The following is a 23,359-nucleotide window of genomic DNA, read 5'->3' as shown; positions in this document are numbered from 1 at the left end:
AGAGGGTATTCTGAGAGACAGGATCTACGGGCATTTGGAGAGGCAGGGACTGATTAGGAACAGTCAGCATGGTTTTGTGAGAGGAAAATCATGTCTCACAAATTTGATTGAGGTTTTTGAAGGGGTAACCAAGAAGATAGATGAGGGCTGTGCAGTAGACATGGTCTACATGGATTTTAGCAAAGCCTTTGACAAGGTACCGCATGGTAGGTTGTTACATAAGGTTAGATTTCACGGGATCCAAGGTGAGGTAGCCAATTGGATACAAAATTGGATTGACGACAGAAGGCAGAGGGTGGTTGTAGAGGGTTGTTTTTCAAATTGGAGGCCTGTGACCAGCGGTGTGCCTCAGGGATCGGTGCTGGGTCCGCTGTTATTTGTTATTTATATTAATGATTTGGATGAGAATTTAGGAGGCATAGTTAGTAAGTTTGCAGATGACACCAAGATTGGTGGCATTGTGGACAGTGAAGAAGGTTATCTAGGATTGCAACGGGATCTTGATAAATTGGGCCAGTGGGTCAATGAATGGCAGATGGAGTTTAATTTAGATAAATGTGAGGTGATGCATTTTGGTAGATCGAATCGGGCCAGGACCTACTCCGTTAATGGTAGGGCATTGGGGAGAGTTATAGAACAAAGAGATCTAGGAGTACAGGTTCATAGCTCCTTGAAAGTGGAGTCACAGGTGGATAGGGTGGTGAAGAAGGCATTCAGTATGCTTGGTTTCATTGGTCAGAACATTGAATACAGGAGTTGGGATGTCTTGTTGAAGTTGTACAAGACATTAGTAAGGCCACACTTGGAATACTGTGTACAGTTCTGGTCACCCTATTATAGAAAGGATATTATTAAACTAGAAAGAGTGCAGAAAAGATTTACTAGGATGCTACCGGGACTTGATGGTTTGACTTATAGGGAGAGGTTGGATAGACTGAGACTTTTTTCCCTGGAGAGTAGGAGGTTTAGGGGTGATCTTATAGAAGTCTATAAAATAATGAGGGGCATAGATAAGGTAGATAGTCAAAATCTTTTCCCAAAGGTAGGGGAGTCTATAACGAGGGGGCATAGATTTAAGGTGAGAGGGGAGAGATACAAAAGGGTCCAGAGGGGCAATTTTTTCACTCAAAGGGTGGTGAGTGTCTGGAACGAGCTGCCAGAGGCAGTAGTAGAGGCGGGTACAATTTTGTCTTTTAAAAAGCATTTGGACAGTTACATGGGTAAGATGGGTATAGAGGGATATGGGCCAAGTGCAGGCAACTGGGACTAGCTTAGTGGTATAAACTGGGCGACATGGACATGTTGGGCCGAAGGGCCTGTTTCCATGTTGTAAACTTCGATGATTCTATGATTCTAAATCCTTTAATCATCTTAAACACCTCAAACTTCTATATTCAAGGGAATACAACTCTGGTTTATGCAACCTGTCCTCAAAGCTTAACCCTTTTAGCCCTGGTATCATTCTGGTGAACCTGCGCTGTGCCCCTTCCAAGGCCAATGTATCATTCCCCAGGTGCGGTGCCCAGAACTGAACACAGTACTCCAGATGGGGTCTAACCAGAGCTCTGTACAGCTTTAACATAACTTCCACCCCTTTGTATTCCATCCCTCTTGAGATAAAGGCCAACATTCCATTAGCCTTTTAAATTATTTTTTGTACCTGTCCATTAGCTTTTAGTGATTTCTGTACGTGGATCCCTAAATCTCTATGCTCATCCACAGTTTCCAGCTTCTCCCATTTAGAAAATACTCTGATCTATCTTTCTTTAGGTCCAAAGTGGATAACCTCACACTTTCCCACAATGAACTCCATCTGCCACAGTTTTGCCCGAGGTGGGGCTCTCAATTTTGCAACCCATGGAGCCTTGTAAACTCAGCCTTTCATTATACTTCATACTCCGGTTTTAAAAATTCTTCAATTGTTTCAGCCTGTAAACCTCTGGTCTGTGTAGAAATACCCACCACTTCAAGGTGAGTTTTGTAGTATGGTAGAAAACATTGAAATCAAGATAACAGATTACAGTTTTTTGCCCTTGGATGCATCTTTGCAAGGACAGTGTGGGGAAAAATTGAGTACAGGTTCTGGATCATAGGGAATAAAAGTATCTTATGAGAACAACTGTTACTGCTGCGAGAGGTTATTAAAACCTCCAAAACAATAATCCCCTATTAATAAATTTAACAAGTGCATCCCAAATTCAAGGTGCAAGTATATTGATTGGTATTCAAGCATGAGATCACATTACTGAAAGTTACATATTTGCATTTATAATTTAACTGTGAAACCAATATAGAATTAAAATGGTAAAGAGACATTCTGCATCATGAATAGGATATACTCATAGGATTGATCCAAATGGAACTACCCAGTATATTCTATTTTTAAAAGGGATAGTTTTCTACCCTTATAATGTATCGCCATCCTTCCTCATTAAAGACAGACTGCTTGAAATGAAGCTCATAGAGTTGTTTGGCCTGTTGAATCTTTTCCTCAGTCACAACTGAACCTGTATGAGATTTGTTAACAAGAAGAAGAATTAGTAATGCATCAGGGCAAGACCCGAATGCAGGAAGGTCTACCAAGAGGCAGTTGCCCACAGTACAAAGTGGTCATTCAATAAATACCTGAAATGATTCAATAAATCAGGACCAACTTAAACAGTTAGGTACTGAGTGTACTCCCTAGCCACAAGGGACACAATCTAAATTACACTCCTCTTGCACCAACCAATTGTTAAAAGACAAAACTGAAACTGTGCTACATTTAGGAAAAAGAAAATTAAATACTAAAATATGGTCAGCAGTGCAAGCTGCAAACTGCTTCAGTTACATTGCTGCTTAACATGGCAAGAAGGGCACAGGGGAGAAAAATAAATCTCCTTTACCCTCCCAAATCCACAGAGCTATTTTGTTGCAATTGCAAATGGAGATTAGGCTCTAATGGCCACAGAATTCCAGACTATCATGATATTAAGTTATTGAATTCCAATAGAAATTAGATTGGTTATTTTGACAGAGACAAATTACGACTGCAACTTGCAGATGGAAACCAGATTACAACAAAGGCTTGGTAATTTCTCAACTCACTGGAAATGTAACAAGAATGGATACCAACTAAGTTCATTCATTTCTAATGCTGTTCCACAAGATCACTGGTAAAATTTGACAAAAACCTGGGAAAACTATTTAGGAGTTATTCTGCTCCCAGAACTGACTTTTAGACCCACATCCTCATCCCCATTGGTGGCAGTAATGGGGGGGGGGGCACAAGAGAGGCAAACAAGTAGAAGGAAACATATTCAGAAAAAAAATTAAATATCCTGAAAGCAATTTTTAGAATAACCGATACACAATGTCAGCAAGCAGCATTTTACAAGAGCCCTGTAACAGACAGAAGGTTTGAATATATCTCTTGCTGGTATATCATATGGGGCCAGTCTGATTTTTCGGTGAATTTGGGCTAGTTAGGGGTGTGTTCCACTGTGTCCCACCTCCCAGTCAACATATGGAAATAAAAATGTGATAAGCTCAAAAAAGTTATGCTAAATTGTGATTGGTCTGCTCATCTGTTTTTGGGAGAACCTTCACCACATGGACTGCAGCGGTTCAAGAAGGCGACTCATCACCACCTTCTCAAGGGCAATAAACACTGGCCTTGCCAGGGACGCCCACATCCCATGAACAAATAAAAAGAAACTCAATTTTTCTAAAAATCCCTGGTTAACAAATATTTTACCTGATAGATATTTCTTCAGAATATACTGTAAGCCAAAGAACACAATTTCTTTGAACACATCAGCTTTTCCTTTACGACATTCAAAATAAGAGTAGATTTTATAGGTGTTTGGTGGATACTGTTTAAAATGAGTAACCTGAGAAAACAAAAAAAAATCAAATATTTAGCGTCAAAGTTCCAAAATAAAATTTTCCTAACAAAATAAAACATTGGAAAGGCAGCACAGTCATATCTCACAATCTTTTAAAAGGTTGAGTTGTCATATTGTGCAGAATGAAAGAGAGAGAGAGAGCGCGCGCAAGATAAAAAGGGAAAGAGATAGCGAGAGAGAGCAAAAGAGCAAGCAATAAGAAAAAAAAATAAAGAGCATTCGTATAGAAGAGCCTCATTTACACAATTGGACACACAGATAAGAACGATCAACTGTTTTAGTTCTTGTCAAATATCAAACTAGAATTCCCGTATTGTTACCTGCTACTGGCTTCAAAATCATTTAACAGGCAGACCCAATATTCATAATCATGGCATTAGTATAACCTGCTAACTGCAAAAATCAAGATACTGATTCCATTTGCTACATTACAAACCAGCTCTGGCCATTGCCATCCTCAAAGAGATCTTCCGCTGGGCAGCAAGAGTGTCCACCTGTTTCAGACAGTAGGCCCTTTTAATATGCAAATAGGGTCCTATGACAGTCAAGTCACATACAACTGCACTTTCAATCTTCCAACTGCCCAACCTTTCATCCTCCATTCACCATGAGATTTCTGTAGCTGTCGATTTGGTCAACCACTCCCTCACCTCAACCATTGATGCTCTTGTCCACAGTAACACCTTTACTCTCTCCAATCCTTTCCGTTTTCCCTGGTATGGACCCTGTTCGCTCCAAGTGAGCCAGAGCGGGAGGCGATAAGGCCCGAGAGCTGAGCCAGAGCGGGAGGCGATAAGGCCCGAGAGCTGAGCCAGAGCGGGAGGCGATAAGGCCCGAGAACCGAGCCAGAGCGGGAGGCGATGAGGCCCGAGAGCGGGAGGCGATGAGGCCCGAGAGTGGGAGCGAGAGTGAGACACAGTTGGAGTCAACTCACCACAGGCAGAAATTGAAAGAGTGACGTCTTAGGACAGCAGGCAGGTGATTGATTGGTGAGTATTACCGTTTTTTTTCTCTCTAAGTTAGGGCAAGTATTTAACTAAGAAGTTAAATCAATAACTTTAAGTAGATCAATTAATTAGTTAATAAAACTAAGAATAGCGAGAGAGTAAAAACTCCATAAAGTATATAAATAAATTCTGGTTCGACAAGCGATGGCAGGAGGTGGTGTGTCATAACTGCGGCATGTGGGAGTTGGTAGAGAGCAGCGTGATCCAGGGGACCACACATGCAGTAAGTGTCTGCAACTCGAGGAACTTCAGCTCAGAGTTGTTGAGCTGGAATCTGAGCTGCAGACATTGCGATGCATCCGAGAGGAGGAGAGTTACCTGGACACTTTGATCCAGGAGGCAGTCATACCCCTTAGATTAGGTAGTAGTTTAGATTCGTTCAGTGTTCAGAGAGAGGAGGGTGTGACTGCGAGTCAGGCAGGTATAGGGACCCAGGATCTAGTGATGGAGAAGCCTCAGCTCTTGACCTTGTCCAACAGGTATGAGGTACTTGCTACTTGAACGGATGAGAGCAAAGGCTGTAGGGAGGATGGGCAAACTGAGCACGGCACTGTGGTACAGGGGGCCTTTCAAGTGGAGGGAGTGAAAAGGAATGTGGTAGTGGTAGGGGATAGTACAGCCAGGGGAATAGACACTGTTCTCTGCAGCTGCGACTGAGAGTCCCGAAGGCTGTGTTGCCTGCCCGGTCCCAGGGTTAAGGACATCGCCTCGTGGCTAGAAAAGATCTTGGAGCATGAGGGGAATATGAAAGTAAACTGGCAAGAAATATAAAAACGGATTGTAAGAGCTTCTACAAGTATGTAAAAAAAAGAGTAGCAAAAGTAAACATTGATCCCTTGGAGACTGAGACAGGAGAAATTATAATGGGGAATCAGGAAATGGCAGATACATTAAACAAATATTTTGCATCTGTCTTCACAGTAGAAGATACAAAAAGCATACCAGAAATGGTAGGGAACCAAGGCGTAAGTGAGAGTGAGGAACTTAAAAGAATTAATATCACTGGAGAAAAAGTACTGGACAAACTAAAGGGACTAAAAGCTGACAAATCCCCTGGACCTGATGGCCTACATCCTAGGGTTCTAAAAGAGGTGGCTGCAGAGATAGTGGATGCATTGGTTATGATCTTCCAAAATTCTCTAGATTTGGAATGGTCCCAGTGGACTGGAAGGTAGGAAATGTAACCCCACTATTCAAGAAGGGAGGGAAAGAGAAAACAGTGAACTACAGGCCAGTTAGCCTGACATCAGTCGTTGGAAAAATGCTGGAATCCATTATTAAGGAAGTGGTAACAGGGCACTTAGAAATTCATTATATGATTAGGCAGAGTCAACGCGGTTTTATGAAAGTGAAATCGTATTTGACAAATTTATTGGAGTTTTTTGAGGATGTAATCAGCAGTGTAGATAAAGGGGAACCAGTGGATGTAATATATTTGGATTTTCAAAAGGCATTCAATAAGGCGCCACATAAAAGGTTGTTACACAAGATAAGGGCTCATGGGGTTGGGAGTAATATATTAGCATGGATAGAGGATTGGCTGAAGGACAGTAAACTGAGAATAGGGATAAATGGGTCATTCTCAGGTTGGCAGTCTGTAACTAGTGGGGTGCCGCAAGGATCGGTGCTTGGGCCTCAGCTATTTACAATCTATATTAATGACATAGATGAAGGGACCAAGTTTGTATCCAAGTTTGCTGACGATACAAAGCTAAGTGGGAAAGCAAGCTGACAGGAGGACACAAAGGCCCCGATATTAGCGGGGAGGCAGGATGGCAGTGGAGGGGGCGATTGGGCACGTAGGTAACCTGCCCAATAAAATCTGTCCGTTCCTCACGAGATCGTGGGTCAATTGGAGCCACTTAACGTGGCTTCCGGTTTTGCCGTCCGAAACCTGCGCAGCGGGCAGACTGCGCACCCGCATCACAGGCTGTCAGCTGGAGGAGCTCTACTTAAAGGGGCAGTCCTCCAATGGCTGCTCCTGGAGCAAACACCCACACAGCACAACAGAGCCGCATAGGGGAAAGGCTGCTCCTAGATTTAGTACCTCACTCCAGGTGATTCTGGATGGGGTGAGGAGGAGGAGGGATGTGTTCTACCCGGCAGATGGGAAGAAGTGGCCTGCTTCTGCCACCAAGAAGGCCTGGCTCGAGATGGCAGAGGAGGTCTCCGGCAGCAGCAACATCTCCCGCACCTGGATCCAGTGCAGGAAGCGCTTCAACGACCTAACTAGGTCAGCCAAAGTGAGTACACTTACTCATTCTCCTACATTCTGTCTTCCACATCAACGCCCCCACCCCCCAACTCATTCTGCACCGCCAACACTATTCTATCACATCACTCCTCACACCCAATCAAAGCTCATCCTCAATTTACTGGCACTTCCTCAGTACTTCCTCACCTCCCCATTAGTCACCCCGCCACCACCACTCAACCTAATACTCATACAATGTCATGGCTCTGTCTCATACTCACCTTCTGATGCATCTCTTTCATGGTCAGTCGCACCCAAACCAATGCATTCATCGGTTGGCCACGTCACCATCATTCACTCATGCGTCTGTACGTTCTCCCCTTATAGGAGAGCCCAGAATGCACTGGAGATGGCAAGGTCCACAACATATCGTCATCCTCACAGATGCGGAGCAGGAGGCGCTGGAGCCGAGCCACACCCTCGAGTGCCTGTCCGTTAGGGACGCCGAGACTGGCACCCGACAAACGTCATCGCAACATGATCATGCTTAATATTGCCTTATGTTCTCTTACAGGGCCTTCAGCGATCGCTGTGACAGCAGAGGGCGATTCCTCAGTGGACCTGCCAGCCTTTGAGGATGCACCGTCACATCTGAGCGAGCCATCCACCACACACACACACCTCGGTGGGTCCCAGTCTGCAGTTAGTTGGGGTCACATATGGTGAGTTACCACACACGTGAGCACGAGCAGACACTGGTGGCGGGGCACCTGTGGAGAGTCCACATTGGTGGGAGCACTCCTCTCCAGGCTCTGCTTAGCTGGACACAGATGCTGAACCCTGGGGGCCATCCTTTAAAAGGAGAATGATTGAGGGGCAGCAGCACATTTATGAGGTGCTGGTACAGGTGCCACGCGCACGCTCCACAATTGCGCAGAGTATGGAGGAGTCCAACTCCTGCATGAGTGGAATGGTTGCACAGGGATGGGAGGGAATCTCAGATATTGTCACAGGGACGTGAGGGCGTCGCTGAGATAATGTCGCGGGTAAGTGTGGGAATGTCTGCGATGGAGGGAAGGCTAGCCTCCATGGAGCTTCAAGCACGGCTCACAAATGAGTCCATTCAGGCCCTGACAACGGCCGTTCGGACTCAGGGTGAACAACATTCTGCCACCTTAAACAGGCAAGCAAATACACTAGCACTGGCCTTACAAGGCTTCACACATGTCCTCCAAACTGTCATCCAGCAGAGTGGTAGGAGTGATGTGGGCCTGGCCCAGGGGAGGGATGATGGCGAAAGGGGACATGGAAGTGGGGACACCACTCAAAGCACCCGCACGTCTTAACCACTGCCCCCCTCTCAACCAGTACCCACAATGCTGCCTCCTCTCCAGATGGTCGAGTCTGCCCCTGCGCAGGTGCAGGCGGAGCAGTCTTTGAAGGGGCCCTCACGGGCACTAAAACCCAGAGGGCGTAGGCCCAAAGCAGCTAATCGGTCAGGGCATGAACAACAGCAACCTGCCACCACCCCGGCTGCAGCCACAGGGGCTGCACTATGTAGAAGTAGTCAGAAGCGAAAGGCAAAGGTTTTGTAAGCACAAAGGGGATGCACAAGGGTGTTTGACAGTTGGTCATATTTTTTATTTATATTTGCTTTTTGTTAAACTCAAATTAAATATTATTATTGTCACCACTACTTCCACGTCTTGGCCATGCTTGACTGGATTCTGTAATAAGGCCCTTCCATGAGGTTCACCATGAACGCCCACACTTGATGCCACCCATTGAGTCACGCTACAGTGGGTGTATATGTAGTTGCAGGACTGTTTTATGCAGCGCCGGGGTGGGGGGGGGGGGGGAGGGAGGGGAGGGTGCTGGTGTGGGCGCTGCTCTATCCAGATGGTGAGGACTGGACTCTTCACTCTGTCTGATGTTAAGAGAACCGTTCACATATCAGTGACTCCCTGGCCTCACGAGCAGCCAGATGAGCTGCTGTTCTGCCCCTGGGTTGCTCCTCCTCCTCCGCCTCCTCCTCAATGTGGGTGGCAGATGTGGATGAGGCCTCCTCAAGCGGCACCCCTCTCTGTTGTGTCATGTTGTGCAGGGCACAACACACGACTATAATGCGTCCCACTCTATCTGGTGTGTATTGAAGCACTCACCCAGAACGATCAAGGCACCTGAAGCGCATCTTGAGCAGCCCTATAGAATGCTCAACTGTACACCTGGTAGCGATGTGGCTGTCATTATATCAACGCTGTTGGTCGTTGGTGGGGTTCCTCAGAGGTGTCATAAGCCACGTGTGCAGAGGGTATCCCTTGTCCCCGAGGAGCCAGCCCTTACGGGTGTTCGGTGCATGGAAGAGGGGCGGGATGTTGGATTCCCGGAGGATGAAGGAATCGTGGCATCTGCCCGGGTATCTGGCACACACATGAAGGAATCTCTTGCGGTGGTCACAGATGAGCTGAGTGTTCATGGAGTGATAGCCCTTCCTATTGATGAACGATCCTGGCTCGTGTGGAGGTGCTCGTTTGCTATATGGGTACAATCGATTACACCCTGCACCCGTGGGAAACCAGCCACAGCGTGGAATCCCACTGCCTTCTCCGTCTGGCTGAGGTGGTCCATGGGGAAGTTGACGTAGTGCGAGGCTGTGCGAAACAAGCCATTGGTGACCTGCATTATGCACTTGCGTGCAGATGACTGAGAGACCCCGGCGATGTCCCCTGTGTCACCCTGGACTGATGCGGAGGCAAAGAAGTTGAGGGCAGTGGCGACTTTGACAGCGACAGGTAAGGAGATGCTGCTCGGCCTAGCCAGGAGCAGCTCGCCATGAAGGAGGCTGCAGATGTCTGCGACTACCTGGCGACTGATTCTGAGCCTCCGTATACACTGCTCCTCAAAGAGGTCCAGGAAGCTGAGCCTCGGTCTGTGGACCCTGTTGTGAGGGTGTCTCCTGCGACGTCGCTCTCTCTGTTGTTGCCCTCCGTGCTGTTGTGCAGGTGCCTGTGGCGCAGCACTGTGTTGTGGAGCTCCACGTGGCGGAGGTGGACACCGTGCCTGGTGAAGCTGGTGATGTTGCTCGTCCTCGGATGAAATGGTGAATGCAGCCATGGCGGCCCTCCATCCTGACGGTGTGAGTTTAAGGGGGTCTGCAAAGTAGTTAAATATGTTTGCACAGCAGAGTTTTGGGTGAAAAGTAAGAATTTTGAGGGAAAACACAAAGGTCTTGCAGCCAAAACTTTGTTTGAAGTGACAGAGTGCCCTCCTGCTCCCCACCTGTCAAATAGGCATTTGCATCTCTCACTGGTTGCTGGCTGAAACACGGCTGATGCAACAGGGAGTGTTTCCCACAGCACGGGAAACACGCTGAGGATGCTTCAAAATCGCACCCCTGCCAAAATGTCTAATCAATCTAGTAGTTCAAGTACCTCAACTATCGGACAAACTATGCAATTTATCATCCCACCAGCTTTAATTGCCGGTGGGACTCCCGCATTCGGGAGACGCGTGGGCACGCGGATGTGTCACTGGGGAACCCGGAAGTCAGCGGGTTGGAGCCGGGCTCCGAACCCGCTCGGCATTTTAGTAATTTTCGGAGCCCCCCTGCCCCCACTCCGTCCCCCAAAAATCGGCCCCAAAGAGTCTGCAAAGGGATACAGACAGATTAAGTGAGTGGGCAAGAAGGTGGCAGATGGAGAATAATGTGGGGAAATGTGAGGTTATTCACTTTGGTAGGAAGAATAGAAAAACAGAATATTGTTTAAATGGTGAAAAACTATTAAATGTTGGTGTTCAGAGAGACTTGGGTGTCCTTGTACAAGAAACACAAAAAGTTAGTGTACAGGTACAGCAGGCAATTAGAAAAGCAAATAGCATGTTGGCCTTTAATGCAAGGGGGTGGGAGTACAAGAGTAAGGAAGTCTCACTGCAGTTGTACAGGGTTTTATTGAGACCTCACCTAGAGTACTGCGTACAGTTTTGGTCTCCTTATCTAAGGATATACTCGCCTTGGAGGCGGTACAACGAAGGTTCGCTAGATTAATTCCTGGGATGAGAGGGTTGTCCTATGAAGAGAGGTTGAGTAGAATGGGCCTATACTCTCTGGAATTCAGAAGAATGATAGGTGATCTCATAGAAACACATAAAAGATTATGAGGGGGCTTGACAGGGTAGATGCTGAGAGATTGTTTCCCCTGGTTAGAGAGTTTAGAACTAGAGGGCATAGTCACAGGATAATGGATTGGCCATTCAAGACTGAGATGAGGAGGAATTTCTTCGTGCAGAAGGATGTGAATCTTTGGAATTCTCTACCCCACAGGGCTGATGATGGTGAGTCATTGAACATATTCAAGACTGAGATGGATAGATTTTTGGACTCTAGGGGAATCAAGGGATATGGGAATCAGGCGGGAAAGTGGAGTTGAGGTCCAAGATCAGCCTTGATCTGATTGAATGGCGGTGCAGGTTCGAAGGGCTGTATGGCCTACTCCTGCTCCTATTTCTTATGTTCTTAAGTCCAAGGTGTGCAGACTTGAGCATGTCTGGAGCACAACTGGTTGATAAAGTAACTTATTAATTGTGCTTTTAGCAGGAGTCCTGTAACCCAGCAGACTGCTTCATTTCCAACACTAAAAACTATTCTGGTCAGCAAGTCCCCCTCCAAGTCACACACCATCCCGGTTTGGATATATATCACCGTTCCTTAATCGGCACTGAGTCAAAATCATGGAATTCCCTACTTTACATCATTGTGAGAGCATCTTCAACACATGGACTGCAGCGGTTCAAGAAAAAAGCTCACCATCACTTTCTGAAAGGCAACTATGGATGGTCAATAAATGCCAGCTTTGCCAGCGATGCCCATATCTCGAACGAATTTTTTAAAAAGATACTATCGCAATAATAAAGAAACAAAAAAATGAGTTAAGATTCTTCCGGTGTAATAAAATTTTTGTGCTGCAAAATGCAGCTGCCAAAATGCAGAGGTATTCTGTATTAAAAAAATGTTAGCATTCAACAAAAATGGTGCAGTGGCTATTATGGCAACAATAGAAAGCATGAAAATAAAATGTCAAGATGGTTGTAAGTGTATTCAAGCAGTAATAATTCAATGCTGCAACATTGGTTGTACCCAGAAATTTAAGCATGATTGCTAATGGGCAAAATCTTTGCCCTCAGGATTTAGGAGATATATATCCAAACTTGTCAAGTGTATCACAGCTTTGTAATAGTCACCTGCTAGTCTTTGTACAGTGGTTGGTGCAAATTGTGAAAGGAGATGAGAAAGCAGCTTAATATTTTTCTACAACTACATTTATACAAGGCTCGACTTGACTCTAGAGAAAGGCGGAGAGAGTCTGCATCCTCCAGGGAGTCTTACTCCACTTCCCTCCAGAGTCAGGCCGGGTCCTGATTGTGGATTCACCAACACTGCAGTTGTTTGTTTTTGTTCTTGGGGTGTGGACTGGCAAGGCTGCACTTATTGCCCATGCAAATGCAGCTACAACCTATATTGTGCAACTTGCTTCTCTAGTTAAAAGATAATGAAATGAGCCTACCATATCAGGCATCAGTTGGCAGTAATTTTACATCTTTGACAGTTAAACAGCTGCTCTCCAGAGCATGAGATTAAAAAAATATATAGATATATTTTTGAGGTGTTAGCTACAGAACATAGCAGAGGCTGTTAATGTCTAAGTCTGCAGTAGTTCTTTCAACAGAAGGATGCTTGACTGGGGCTGGGGGCGTGGGGGAGGTACTGAGTGGGATGCCTCAGACCATGATGTTGGGACCATTATGGTTTTTATTTTACACAAATGATTTGGATTCAGAAACTCAATGCAAAGTGGTCAAATTTGCAGATAATCCCAAAGTCGGAGGGACATTAGAATCAGAGGAACCTGCTCAGAAATTATAGGACAAGTTGGATAATATCCCCATCCTCAATGATGGCAGACTTCAACATGTGAGTGCAATAGACAAGGCTGAACCATCTTCAGCCAGAAGTGTCGAGTGGATGATCCATCTCGGCCTCCTCCCGATATCCCCACCATCACAGAAGCCAGTCTTCAGTCAATTCGATTCACTCCACGTGATATCAAGAAATGGCCGAGTGCACTGGATACAACAAAGGCTATGGGCTCCGACAACATCCCGGCTGCAGTGCTGAAGACTTGTGCTCTAGAACCAGCCACGCCTCTAGCCAAGCTGTTCCAGTACAGCTACAACACTGGCATCTACCCGACAATGTGGAAAATTGCCCAGGTATGTCCTGTCCACAAAAAGCAGGACAAATCCAATCCGGCCAATTACCGCCCCATCAGTCTACACTCAACCACCCATAGGAAAAGAAAGTAAGCAACACACACACTCCATGAATGGTGTTGAAATAACTAAGAATGAAACTGAAAGAGACCTCGGAGTCCAGTAGACTTGCAGCTCAAAACATCTAAGCAATGCAGAACAGCAAATCCAATCAACAAAGCCAACAGAATGTTGAACTGTGTAGCCAAAACAATAGCATAAAAGTCAGAGGAAGTTGCGACTGAACCGTATAGTGCTCTGATCGGAGCAGACCAGGAGTGCCTTGCTCTGTCCAGCATTTTCATTAGGAAAGTGAACAAATGAGTTCCAAAATAGATCAGAATTATTCCTGTCACAATATATTTTGCTACCCTTCACTTCAGTCTTTGACCAACTGAAATGCCATCAGAACTGAAAATTGGAAAATATATGAGATTCAGCCTGTGAAAGAACTTACTCAAGCTTTTCTCAAAGGAAAAAAACCTTGCAATTGTATAGAATGTCCCAGAGTACTCCACAGCCAATGAAATACTTTTGAAGTGTAGTCAATGTTGTTTTGTAGCCAAACTGTAGTAGCCAATTTGCACGCAGCAAAGTCCCACAAACAACAATGAGATGAATGGCCAGTCAATTTGTTTTTGGTAATGTTGCTTGAGGGATAAATGCTGGCCAGGACACCATCAGTTCCACATACATTAAAAAATGAATAGTAATTAGGAGATCCATCAGATGTTTATGACTAGCACCACTAATTTTCATTGATCTGGAAATATATTTCACTCTTCAGTCAGGTAGGACTAGTAAATTAGAATGAGGAAGGTTAAAAAAAAAATCTATACAGGGCCTGTAAAAATGCCCCAAAGCACTTCAAAAATAGAGATAAGGAAAATATACTTTTTACTCATATCTGTTTTCACTAAAATTAGTGAATGGTAAAATTTTGGCCTCTATCTGATCAACAAGGAAAATTACCACTTTCTAAAAAAAATCTATAATTAATGGTGTACTCTAGTTAGAAGTACAGTGATATCCACAGAAATTCAGGGAGGAAAGGGAAACCAAAGGCAGTTTTCGCATGCAACGTTCAAGGAACAAATTCAATTTTCTTTAAACCAATATACACTCCTTTGAGAGTGAAAAGGAAATATTTCTGCAAAGTATGAAGTACAGTTGCTTTTCTTTCTTTGGCAGCAGCAAAAAAAATTACAATTTTTCTTTTAAAAACCTATACATATTTACGTTGACTTTATGAATAGCATTAACAGTAAGTAGGACTTTATCAGTGCCTTATGATGCATCAACATTTTTACACAATTGCAAACAGTTTTGGCTGACTGAAATGGAGGCACAAAAATATCTCTTTTTCCCAAAGCAGAATATTTCAGCATAGTGCGCTGTGTGCTCATGTGAACCCTTGTCACTTCTACCATATTGGGTCCTAGTTCTACAAGTCGGTTTTCTCTGAACTGAAAAAGAACTGATCTCCTAAAAAGTGTTTGGAAAACTAAGCAACTATCTTTAATCAAGAGGAATTCCTGTCACAAAGTACGAGCTAAAACTGAAAATTGTACTTACTTCCCAATAAATATAAATCATTAAATACTGGCCTATAACAGCGAACATTTTGTAAATTGTGCATTTCCAAATACCAAGACGGGAATTCCACACCAAATACAATGCTAGAAGACACTCCACTGATGGCAAGGTTGTTGCATTCTGCCTTTATAAATCAAATACCAAGAATCCAGCATCATTGATAAGATATTGTTTATTATATTACAGGTAGGCCTGAAAGAGAACTTGAGACCACTGCAATAACCAGCCTAGAAGTATCTCAACATTTATCCTCATCTCAAGTTAACAGAAACCTGCAATAAATTCTGCAATACTTTAAAGACAGTTTTTAAACAATGACAGTGGAAGCCAGGAAGAAGGTGTGTAAAATATTATGTTCTAGGTAGTTGTAATGATACATTTGGGAAGAAAAATGTGAAATGAACGTAACAGAATGAAGATAGGGTAGAGGATGGGAAAGAAAAAGAAATGTAGGAACGGACAAGATAGATGAAGAATCACCCCCAAAATATCAACTTTTCTTTCTGTTCCAGATGCTGCGCATTTGCAGTAATTTCTGCTTTAATTTCAGGATGAAGAGAATTTTCCAATAGCCTAAGTGGTTTCCAATAACAATGACATCACCTGCAGCATGAACACATAGCGGACATGTACAGAAGAAGTAGTAATAATGCCATTAATGCTCAACAATGTTGTCATATGATTCAGGTTTATCAAGTCAATATTTTTGCTTACAACCAAGTGGGATGATTAATATTCAAAAACCGTATAAAGGATGCCCTGTTAGCATGCTTGGTTTATTTTTCTTTCTGGCACACTAAATGTTAAAAGAAATATAAATGTTATGATTTCAATCAATGCCAGTTTATAGCCTAATCCTCAGTTATTATCTCAAGGATATACCATGCTTACATTCCTTCCCAACCTACCTGCTTTGAAGTGGACTTACCTTTATATCAGTGACTCAGACACAGAAACTCAGACCTGAAACAAATTACTGACTTTTCAGATCATTGACTATAATGATCATTGCCATAATTTATACAGCAGATTTAATAATAACTTTCAAATAGGGAATTGGATAAATACTTGAAAGGGAAAAATTTGCAGGGCTATGGGGAAAGAGCAAGGGAGTGGGACTAACTGGATAGCTCTTTCAAAGACCCAGCACAGGCACGATGGGCCGAATGGCCTCCTTCTATGCTGTATCATACTATGAAACTATAGCATACTATGAAACTATAACAGGAAAGTTAACTTCCCTACACCTGATTAGATTATGTAAATGATCTATTCAACAGTTTGTACACCTGCCAAGTGCGGTATAATTTTTTTATACCACACAAATGGTATATGCAATAGTTTTGACAGAGAGACACACTATATGTATATACATACATACATATATACACACACACACACACACACATATACACACATATATATATATATATACACACACACATACACACACTCATTATTTCTAAGAGCTACAATCAGGACCACCGATTTCTAGTTTGCATGGAAAAATGGGCAGAATCACAGAACAATCTCAAAAAGGCAGTAAACATCCACACAATAAAAAGATTTTAATAGGGGGATGAATTTTCAACTGCCAACTGCCATTTCTCACCTGAAAAAAATCTGGTGGGGAACTTGTGCAGTCATTTGCCCATCTGAATCAATTTTCAGTCAGGCCTTGAAATGGGCTGGAGACTCTTTAAATATGCAGATTGGGATCTTGGGCCTGTTGTAGGACTCCGACTGCAATTTTCATGGAGAAATGGGCAGTTCATGCATGCCAGTCACACTTTAGGTGTCGAGAGATCGTTAAGGGGACAGACTCCTGGAGGCGTCTCCAAAAAGGTAAATTTTTAAAAAATTTTAAAGACGAGGAAAGTTTAGACCTGCCCCAGGCTCCCACAGAAATCTTGCTGCCCGCTATCGGATCATTCTTGTTACCTCCCCCCAGCTTGCACTCCCCCCAAAAGGCCTTACCTGCCAACCGGCTGCATGCCACAGCCATCTGATTCTCCGCCACAGGAAACTGCCAAGCTGCAGCACAGCCTGCTTTTGGTACTCGCAGCTCGCCAGGAAAATGCTAACAAGACCCGAACCTAAAAATAGTTTCACTCCTATGACTGCTGCATTGGGTGGGTGTGAAAAGCGCACCACCAATATCACACCCGTTTGGCACCCAAGTAGAAAATCTCCCCCAACATGTTCAAACACTACAAACCAGTAGTCCTGAGATTAGGAGGTAGATTTTCAACTTGCTGCCTGGGCATAAAATTATGTTGCAGATTGGCTGCCCGTGAAAGAAGTCGCCTGGTTTTCATTTCCATTGTAATCAAATTGGTGGAATTTTAACTCTTGGCCGGGAATCCGATGGGATGAGTGGGCCGCCCGCCCTGAATCTGCAATGGGAGGCATGGTTTGATGGCTGGGTTTCATAAACATCCCACCAGCAAACTGCCTGCCCCAAAACAGGTGTTCAGAGGCAGCTCACCGGCTTTGGGCCTACAAAGATTGAGTGGCCTGAAGGCTGCCAGGTTGACAACCGGGTGAGTTGTGGGGGAGGGGGAGGTGGGTTTGTGAGGATATGGCAGGTGGGAAGGGGTGGCGGGGGTGCCCAGGGCAGCAGCGGCCTAAAATGTCTTTGCGGGGCCTTAAAGAGTGTTCCTGCCCCACAAATATAAGTTTTACACTTACCTTACAGGACCTCCTTTGGGTGCTCGCCAGGTTTTATTGAGCGGCGCATCCATAGCGAGCAGCCTACTCCGCAGACAGATCAAATTGCTTTGGGATCCTATCTAAGTGATAGGACACCGATTTACAGTTATTCGTACATCTGTCACCTGACTCAGATGAGCATCTCAGCTGTCCAAGAAAACAGTGAAGTTAAAATTGCCGCAGAGCAGGAATGGAGCAGTAAGTGTACCGTGGAGGCTAGACGCAGCCCGTGGGGGCGGTCCCTCCGACTGTCTGCCTCTCTTCCGCAGCATTCTCCGCACCCGGGTGGCCCTGGAGAAGGAGCACGCGGTGTCTGCCGGTACACTTGAGGCTTTCCGCGACCGGTGGGCATCGCAGGGACTGGAGTGCATCCTGGATCCTTACAATAAAATTATTTGACTCCGTTATGTGGTTTATGATTTGTTTTAAATAAAACACAGCCTAACCCCCCCTTACAAAAGGAGGGCCTAAAACAGACAAAAAAAAAGTGTACCGTGGGATTTTAACTCCCTTTCCACCCGGTTTCTGCTGGGTGGAGGGAGTTAAAATTCCACTTAATAGAAATGAAAATTGGACAGTTTCTATAATGGCCAGCTGATCCACAACTCCAGATTTATGCCACTTAGGTGGCAATTTGAAAATGTACCCAAAACGTTTTTACATTTTGAAACAAATATTTGTTTTTAAAAAATTGTTACCACAGTGGTACTCATCATACTCTGAGAACCCATCATTTTGAATAATGCTCCAGTTAAGCCAACTACAGCAGCACTCTTAACCACCTCAAGCAACACATGCTACAAGGGACAGATACCACAGTATCTCTTCCTCTTGTTACTCCAACTGACCCAAAGAGAGAAACAGGGCTGGCTGTATTTTGGGAACAGATTCTCTACTTAAAATAATATTTCTAAAGAATCAATATTGTACCCTCATGAAGAAACATTTATATAAAAGCGTCATATTGTATATTCAGTCAGAATTAAAATGACAAGAATTAGCATTGTATGAGTTTAGATCGAACACATTATATATGTGTAACAATTTTATTTTAAAATCCACAAGCTTTCGGAGGCTTCCTCCTTCCTCAGGTGAATGTCAAGAAATCCTCGAACCTCTCGCATTTATAAATCACAGAACAATACCTGGTGATTACAGATAGTCTTTTCAATTGCCCGTTGCCAAGGCAACCAAAGTGTTCAGACAGATAGGTGTTACCTACAGGGCCACCGAATATACAAACGGCCAGAACAAAAAAAAGAGAGAGAGGCAGAAACATAGAAACATCCGGAAGGAAAAGACAGCAATTGATCCGTTATATTAAAAATAGATAACTTCTGTTCGCTGGTGGGGTTACGTGTAGCGTGACATGAACCCAAGATCCCGGTTGAGGCCGTCCTCATGGGTGCGGAACTTGGCTATCAATTTCTGCTCAACAATTTTGCGTCGTCGTGTGTCTCAAAGGCCGCCTTGGAGTACGCTTACCCGAAGGTCGGTGGCTGAATGTCCTTGACTGCTGAAGTGTTCCTCGACTGGGAGGGAACCCTCCTGTCTGGCGATTGTTGCGCGGTGTCCGTTCATCCGTTGTCGCAGCGTCTGCATGGTCTCGCCAATGTACCATGCTTTGGGGCATCCTTTCCTGCAACGTATGAGGTAGACAACGTTGGCCAAGTCACAGGAGTATGAACCATGCACCTGGTGGGTGGTGTCCTCTCGTGTGATGGTGGTATCTGTGTCGATGATCTGGCATGTCTTGCAGAGGTTACCGTGGCAGGGTTGTGTGGTGTCGTGGACGCTGTTCTCTTGAAAGCTGTGTAATTTGCTGCGAACGATGGTCTGTTTGAGGTTGGGTGGCTGTTTAAAGGCGAGTAGTGGAGGTGTGGGGATGGCCATAGCGAGGTGTTCGTCGTCATTGATGACATGTTGAAGGCTGCGGAGAACATGGCGTAGTTTCTCCGCTCCGGGGAAGTACTGGACGACGAAGGGTACTCTATTGGTTGCGTCCCGTGTTAGTCTTCTGAGGAGGTCTATGCGATTTTTCGCTGTGGCCCGTCGGAACTATCGATCGATGAGTCGAGCGTCATATCCCGTTCTTACTAGGGCGTCTTTCAGCGTCTGTAGGTGTCCTTCGCGTTCCTCCTCGTCTGAGCAGACCCTGTGTATTCGCAGGGCCTGTCCATAGGGGATGGCCTCTTTGACGTGGTTAGGGTGGAAGCTGGAAAAGTGGAGCATCGTGAGGTTGTCCGTGGGCTTGCGGTAGAGTGAGGTGCTGAGGTGCCCGTCTTTGATGGAGATTCGTGTGTCCAAGAAAGAAACTGATTCTGAGGAGTAGTCCATGGTGAGCTTGATGGTGGGATGGAACTTGTTGATGTTATCGTGTAGTCTCTTTGGTGATTCTTCGCCGTGGGTCCATAGAAAGAAAATGTCGTCGATGTATCTGGTGTACAGCGTTGGTTGGAGGTCCTGTGCAGTGAAGAAGTCGTGCTCGAACTTGTGCATGAAAATGTTGGCGTATTGGGGTGCAAATTTGGTCCCCATGGCTGTTCCGTGTGTTTGGGTAAAGAACTGGTTATCGAAGGTGAAGACATTGTGATCCAGGATGAAGCGGATGAGTTGTAGGATGGCGTCTGGAGATTGGCTGTTGTTGGTGTTGAGTATTGATGCTGTCGCAGCGATGCCGTCATCGTGGGGGATACTGGTGTAGAGTGCCGAGACGTCCATCGTGGTGAGAAGTGTTCCTGGCTCAACTGGTCCGTGGGTACTGAGTTTTTGTAGGAAGTCTGTAGTGTCGCGACAGAAGCTGGGGGTTCCCTGTACGATGGGTTTCAGGATGCCCTCGATGTATCCAGAGAGGTTCTCACACAGGGTTCCGTTGCCTGATACGATAGGACGTCCGGGTGTGTTGGCTTTGTGTATCTTTGGGAGGCAGTAGAAGTCTCCCACGCATGGAGAACGTGGGATGAGAGCACGTAGGATGCTTTGAAGTTCTTTGCAGCATCCTACGCACTCTCATCCCACGTTCTCCCCGCGTGGGAGACTTCTACTGCCTCCCAAAGATACACAAAGCCAACACACCCGGACGTCCTATCATATCAGGCAACGGAACCCTGTGTGAGAACCTCTCTGGATACATCGAGGGCATCCTGAAACCCTTCGTACAGGGAACCCCCAGCTTCTGTCGCGACACTACAGACTTCCTACAAAAACTCAGTACCCACGGACCAGTTGAGCCAGGAACACTTCTCACCACGATGGACGTCTCGGCACTCTACACCAGTATCCCCCACGATGACGGCATCGCTGCGACAGCATCAATACTCAACACCAACAACAGCCAATCTCCAGACGCCATCCTACAACTCATCCGCTTCATCCTGGATCACAATGTCTTCACCTTCGATAACCAGTTCTTTACCCAAACACACGGAACAGCCATGGGGACCAAATTTGCACCCCAATACGCCAACATTTTCATGCACAAGTTCGAGCACGACTTCTTCACTGCACAGGACCTCCAACCAACACTATACACCAAATACATCAATGACATTTTCTTTCTATGGACCCACGGCGAAGAATCACTAAAGAAACTACACGATAACATTAACAAGTTCCATCCCACCATCAAGCTCACCATGGACTACTCCTCAGAATCAGTTTCTTTCTTGGACACACGAATCTCCATCAAAGACAGGCACCTCAGCACCTCACTCTACCGCAAGCCCACGGACAACCTCACGATGCTCCACTTTTCCAGCTTCCACCCTAACCACGTCAAAGAGGCCATCCCCTATGGACAGGCCCTGCGAATACACAGGGTCTGCTCAGACGAGGAGGAACGCGAAGGACACCTACAGACGCTGAAAGACGCCCTAGTAAGAATGGGATATGACGCTCGACTCATCGATCGATAGTTCCGACGGGCCACAGCGAAAAATCGCATAGACCTCCTCAGAAGACTAACACGGGACGCAACCAACAGAGTACCCTTCGTCGTCCAGTACTTCCCCGGAGCGGAGAAACTACGCCATGTTCTCCACAGCCTTCAACATGTCATCAATGACGACGAACACCTCGCTATGGCCATCCCCACACCTCCACTACTCGCCTTCAAACAGCCACCCAACCTCAAACAGACCATCGCTCGCAGCAAATTACACAGCTTTCAAGAGAACAGCGTCCACGACACCACACAACCCTGCCACGGTAACCTCTGCAAGACATGCCAGATCATCGACACAGATACCACCATCACACGAGAGGACACCACCCACCAGGTGCATGGTTCATACTCCTGTGACTTGGCCAACGTTGTCTACCTCATACGTTGCAGGAAAGGATGCCCCAAAGCATGGTACATTGGCGAGACCATGCAGACGCTGCGACAACGGATGAACGGACACTGCGCAACAATCGCCAGACAGGAGGGTTCCCTCCCTGTCGGGGAACACTTCAGCAGTCAAGGACATTCAGCCACCGACCTTCGGGTAAGCGTACTCCAAGGCGGCCTTCGAGACACACGACGACGCAAAATCGTCGAGCAGAAATTGATAGCCAAGTTCCGCACCCATGAGGACGGCCTCAACCGGGATCTTGGGTTCATGTCACGCTACACGTAACCCCACCAGCGAACAGAAGTTATCTATTTTTAATATAACGGGTCAATTGCTGTCTTTTCCTTCCGGATGTTTCTATGTTTCTGCCTCTCTTTTTTTGTTCTGGCCGTTTGTATATTCGGTGGCCCTGTAGGTAACACCTATCTGTCTGAACACTTTGGTTGCCTTGGCAACGGGCAGTTGAAAAGACTATCTGTAATCACCAGGTATTGTTCTGTGATTTATAAATGCGAGAGGTTCGAGGATTTCTTGACATTCACCTGAGGAAGGAGGAAGCCTCCGAAAGCTTGTGGATTTAAAAATAAAATTGTTGGACTATAACTTGGTGTTGCAAAATTGTTTACAATTGTCAACCCCAGTCCATCACCGGCATCTCCACATCATGGCATTTTATATGCTTAGACTTCGTAGCCATAAAATGTATAGCCTCTGTACAGAAAATGTAAGCATTTTCCTGTTTTATTGCAGTTGCCATCACTGCCAGTGTTAGACGTGCCAAGTGTCATTATTGTTCATTTCATGCTTGTTATCTGATCAAAGCCGTCCCGTCCCGCCCCTCAGACACAGGTAATAAACACCCTGACAATCAGCACCTGACGTCCGGCTCAGCACACAATGATTAGTGCCCGGGAGCTGGCGGCGATACCAGCCCTTTACTGTACCTTGTAGGAATCGGTCGCCAACAAGATGTTAAAGCCGTAGGCAGCGCCTGCAGCCATCGCCCCTGCACGCTATTCTCTCACTCTCACTCGCAGACCATAGAAGCGTGAGGACGGGATGGAGCGGGAGGCAGATGGGATGGGACCAGGCAGAACCCGACCCCAACCTGCCCTAACCTAACGTCAACCCTGCCGTAGCGTCACAGCGCAGGGGCGGCGCCCTGGAGTACGGGCCACTTGTGTCATCAGAGCGGCTGAGTCCAGAGCAGGTTCCAGTGTTGACCCAAATTAACACCGCGTCCTGGAAACGGACACACGGCCAACAGATTATGTGACAGACAAAAGGGACCGCGGAGTGGCTATTTGACACCACTGTGTCAGC

The 23,359-nt window shown here is 45.7% G+C and overlaps 1 protein-coding gene across 1 annotated transcript in view; it reads right to left on the bottom strand.

Annotated features, from left to right (window-relative positions):
- The window catches only part of nampt2 (nicotinamide phosphoribosyltransferase 2), a 51,000-nt gene extending 27,872 nt beyond the window's left edge, over positions 1 to 23,128 (bottom strand). Inside the window, exons 1-3 of the mRNA XM_067999125.1 lie at positions 22,981 to 23,128; positions 3,737 to 3,872; positions 2,404 to 2,507 (exon numbers count right to left, since the gene is read on the bottom strand). Of these exons, the coding sequence (XP_067855226.1) occupies positions 2,404 to 2,507; positions 3,737 to 3,872; positions 22,981 to 23,037 (297 nt within the window). The 5' untranslated portion in view covers positions 23,038 to 23,128. The remainder of the gene's footprint in view (positions 1 to 2,403; positions 2,508 to 3,736; positions 3,873 to 22,980) is intronic.
- Positions 23,129 to 23,359: the final 231 nt, after the last annotated feature.

Source organism: Heptranchias perlo, chromosome 17 (genome assembly GCF_035084215.1).
Source record: "Heptranchias perlo isolate sHepPer1 chromosome 17, sHepPer1.hap1, whole genome shotgun sequence".
NCBI lineage: Eukaryota > Metazoa > Chordata > Chondrichthyes > Hexanchiformes > Hexanchidae > Heptranchias > Heptranchias perlo.
This window is presented reverse-complemented; position numbering and strand designations above follow the sequence as displayed.